The sequence below is a fragment of the Cynoglossus semilaevis genome, chromosome Z, assembly GCF_000523025.1.
Source record: "Cynoglossus semilaevis isolate Cse_v1.0 chromosome Z, Cse_v1.0, whole genome shotgun sequence".
Classification (NCBI taxonomy): domain Eukaryota; kingdom Metazoa; phylum Chordata; class Actinopteri; order Pleuronectiformes; family Cynoglossidae; genus Cynoglossus; species Cynoglossus semilaevis.
In genome coordinates, this window is record NC_024328.1 from 14,758,345 (window position 1) to 14,762,117 (window position 3,773).

Genomic DNA, 3,773 nt, shown 5'->3' on the forward strand with positions numbered 1-3,773 from the left:
GCCCTCCCCCACCTTCCCAGCAACCCTATCAAAGTTGCAGCCGCGTTAATGATCAGCCCGCAGAACCCATCGTCGGTATCAGTGATTCGCCGCCTACCACATCAGACCAGATAAAGACGCAGACGTCACAGGAGTGCCACTGGGCATGTCCCTCCAGCCCCTCGCTAACCCGACCGCTGGACGTCAAAGACAAAGAAGGACTTGACCGTCAAGACGGACGCTGCGTCACCGCCCTCCTCACCCCGATGCATCGACCAACACTCCGGCCCTGATCAAGACACCTTGTTTTTTTTTCGCCACCCGTGGACCCGCGGACCCGTGCTCTCCCGTTGTTGACAGATCCACAGGAATCATGGTCACTCCGTGGACATTGGTCCCTCTTCTGGTCTGTCTGGTGAGTTGCTTTCTCTCTCTCTCTCTCTCTCTCTCTCATTTTTTAATCTTCGTTTGTAAATATTTAAAGTTGATGATCAGACGTTGAGTAAACAAAACGGAAAGGGAACGAGCGACATAAAAGTAAAGTGCTTTTCTTCGTAGATGATGTCAATTATCACTGCAGTATACGCTTTTTTGAAAACACCGGATCCGATCTGAGTCCGACCACTCCGAGATTCCTCCGATTAGTCCAGGGCTAGGCTAGGCTAGAAAATAATTGGAACGTCCATAAAGAATCGGCAGAGATACTGAAAATGTACATTCAAAGTTTGAAGTACAGCAGGGTGAAAGAACATACCTGAGGTCGAAGTATTACTGCGATACATTTTTCATGTCTTCTGACATTTTTTTTAACTTGCGCAAAAAAAAGACCTGACGCCAAAAACAAAAGCCCAAAATAAATTCCCAGAATGTTTATCGTAGTTTTATTTTTTTGTTTGTTAATTCTCATAATTCTCAAAAACATAAGAGAGATTAAAAAAAAAAAAAAGGACCCGTTCGGTCGGGGGTAGAGGACTTGTTTCCTGGTCGCTCGAAGTTGCCCAACTTGTGGTACCTTCAACAAAGACACCTAATTTATACTCCAAAAATGTACCCTTTTAAATTGCCCACAAATGCCCCAGGGCAACTGGAAAAGATCGGATAAAAAGATTTTTCCGATTCTTTATATTTTATTGTAATTAATTAATTAATTGTAAAAAGGTTGACATTCCGATTGTTAATTTGTAATTATTTTGAAATCCTGAAGTTTCCATTTTATTGTTCTGGCAGAACGACATGCAATAGCTGACACGGCAGTACACAGTAGTACACAGTACCGCTCCCGTGTCACGGGGATATTTATGTCTTTTGTACTTTTAAACAAATACATAAAATGTAATTACGTGAACAGAAACCTTAATGACTAATGTGCACGTACGTCACCGGGTACAGTGGTTAGGTTCGGGCCTGCACTGCAGTAGGTCAGAGGTTCGAATTCCACCTAACCCCAAAAAAACACCAGAGGGAAGATTTAAAAATTTTTTTTTTAATTTTTTTCTTCTTAAATCAACAGTCACTATTTTGTGTGTGTGCGCGACTAATGTGCTAGTATTGTTGTTATTGTTAGCCAAAATGCTTTCGTGGTCCTCCAAACATTCGCACTCACATTCGCACCAACTCATAATCTCCATGTTTCAGACTCGGTACCAGCTGAGAACCCCGCTCCTCCACTTGAGACAGCTCGCTGTCTTCTGACCACTGTGGTTTTATATTTGACTTTTTTTTCGTCCACTACCCAGACGCTGACCGACGCCTTACACGAGCCTGGAATTTGTGCGTTCTATGATGAGTGTGCAAGGAACCCACTGGTAGAAGGGTCGCTCCTTCCACCGATGGTCCCCTGCGTGGACTACAAACCTGCCCGACTGGTGATCGGAGAGGACTACAAAAAACTCAAAACGGTCTGTGTCTCCTGCGAACTTCACACATCAGTACAAAGTCGACAAAGGACCTCTTTTTTGGGGGGAATGTTTTGGCAAAATCCAAATTTTTGGTCTGATGTTGAAGATGATTTTTCAAATTTTGATGTTTCTTCATGTTTCTCATCAAAATATAAAGTTTAGAATTTTTTTTGGACAAACTTTTTGGGAATTTTTCGGAAAAATCCAAATTTTTGGATGATGTTGAAAAAAGGTTTGAGGAAAATTATTGAAAGATGATTTTTCAAAATTTGATGTTTTCTGTGTGTTTCTCATCAAAATATAAAGTTTTGAATTTTTTTGGGACAAACATTTTTTGGGGAATTTTTTGGCAAAATCCAAATTTTTTGTCTGTTTTTGGTCAAAACTTTGATGAAAAATTTGAAATTTCTTTTTTCAAAATTTTGAAACTGAACTGTCTGATCTGTGGGTGGGGGGGATCCAGATGTGGCTCCTTAGCTAACATTAGCCGTGGTGTCTGTGTCGTTGCAGCTGTGTCCTATGCTGGACCGAGGCGAGGGAAGGACGCGCGCCTGCTGCTCCAGCAAACAGATAAAATCGCTCGACATGAGTCTGAGTCTGTCCAAGGCCGTCCTGAACCGGTGTCCTTCCTGTGCCGACAACTTCGCCCATTTGCACTGCATCAACACCTGCAGCCCCAACCAGACCCTAACGGTGAAAGTCACGAGGACCATGAACGTCACCGCACTGAACAAGACGAAGGAGGTCGTGGTGGGTTACCAAGCGTTCCTCTCCAGCGCCTTCGCCGAAGGCGCCTTTGACTCCTGCAAGAATGTCCGGATCCCTGCCACCGGAGGGTACGCCATTTCCACCATGTGTGGCCGCTACGGCCACAAGCTGTGCACGGCCCAGCGTTGGTACGACTTCCAGGGTGACTCCAGTAACGGCCTGGCCCCGCTCGACATCGACTTCAGCCTGGTAAAGGAGGGCGAGACCGAGGGGATACCCGACGGCGTTGTTCCCTACGACGGGGAATCCTTCAGGTGCAACGAGACCACACCGACCGGAGGTATTGCCTGCTCCTGCCAGGACTGCCAGAGCTCCTGTCCCAGCGTGCCTCCCCCGCCACCGCCCGTCGCTCCCTTCAGATTGTTGGGGACGGACGGCTTCTTGGTCATCTCCGTTATTTTACTCTGTCTCCTGATACTCACCTTCCTCCTGTACCTCGCCGTGTCCTACTGGGTGAGCTCTCGGAGGAAACACGATCAAGAGCGAGGGCAGAGAAAGAAGAATGGCAAGAACAGCAACGACGTTAGCGAACTGGTGGTTCATCCGTCACAGGTGACCTGCGCCGAGAAGAACAGCCTGGCAGCCCAAGCTCTGCTGAGCTCAGGATTCAGGAACTGGGGAACCGTCATGGCCACCTATCCCCTGACAGTGAGTACTTTAGCGGTAAAATATGGATTAAACGTAGGGGTCTCCGAAGTGATGAAGAGACGGCACGGGGAACCCTGAAATATACAGTGTTCCCTCTTCTGTAACGCGGTTCTCCTTTGGTCCCTCAGCGCATCGTAGATTTTTTAAAAATCCGATCACGCAACATTTTTGCTATATCGAGGGTAAATGAGATTTGGGTTGGGGAATCTAAGATACCCACATTATGGTGAGCATTTAATTAAAGTAAGTGTAATGACCTAAGTTGGACACTGGGGGCACTGTTGTTGTTCGACAGTTGATAACAGTGCGGGTGAGGTTCGTAAAGGGTAAATATATATGTATATGGTAATAAGTATCTGACTTCTACTTCGCGATTTTTACCATTTCGCGGAATGTCTTGAAATGCAACTACCGCGATAGTAGAGGGATCTATGGAAACTTGAGGGTTAAAGACTAAAAAAGGCAAAAAAGATATAATAG

General features: G+C 45.7%; 1 protein-coding gene across 1 annotated transcript in view; it reads left to right on the forward strand.

Moving 5' to 3' along the window:
* The first annotated feature begins 18 nt into the window (after window positions 1-18).
* The window catches only part of LOC103398039 (NPC1-like intracellular cholesterol transporter 1), a 12,031-nt gene continuing 8,276 nt past the window's right edge, over window positions 19-3,773 (forward strand). Inside the window, exons 1-3 of the mRNA XM_008336527.3 lie at window positions 19-394; window positions 1,716-1,877; window positions 2,388-3,293. Of these exons, the coding sequence (XP_008334749.1) occupies window positions 353-394; window positions 1,716-1,877; window positions 2,388-3,293 (1,110 nt within the window). The 5' untranslated portion in view covers window positions 19-352. The remainder of the gene's footprint in view (window positions 395-1,715; window positions 1,878-2,387; window positions 3,294-3,773) is intronic.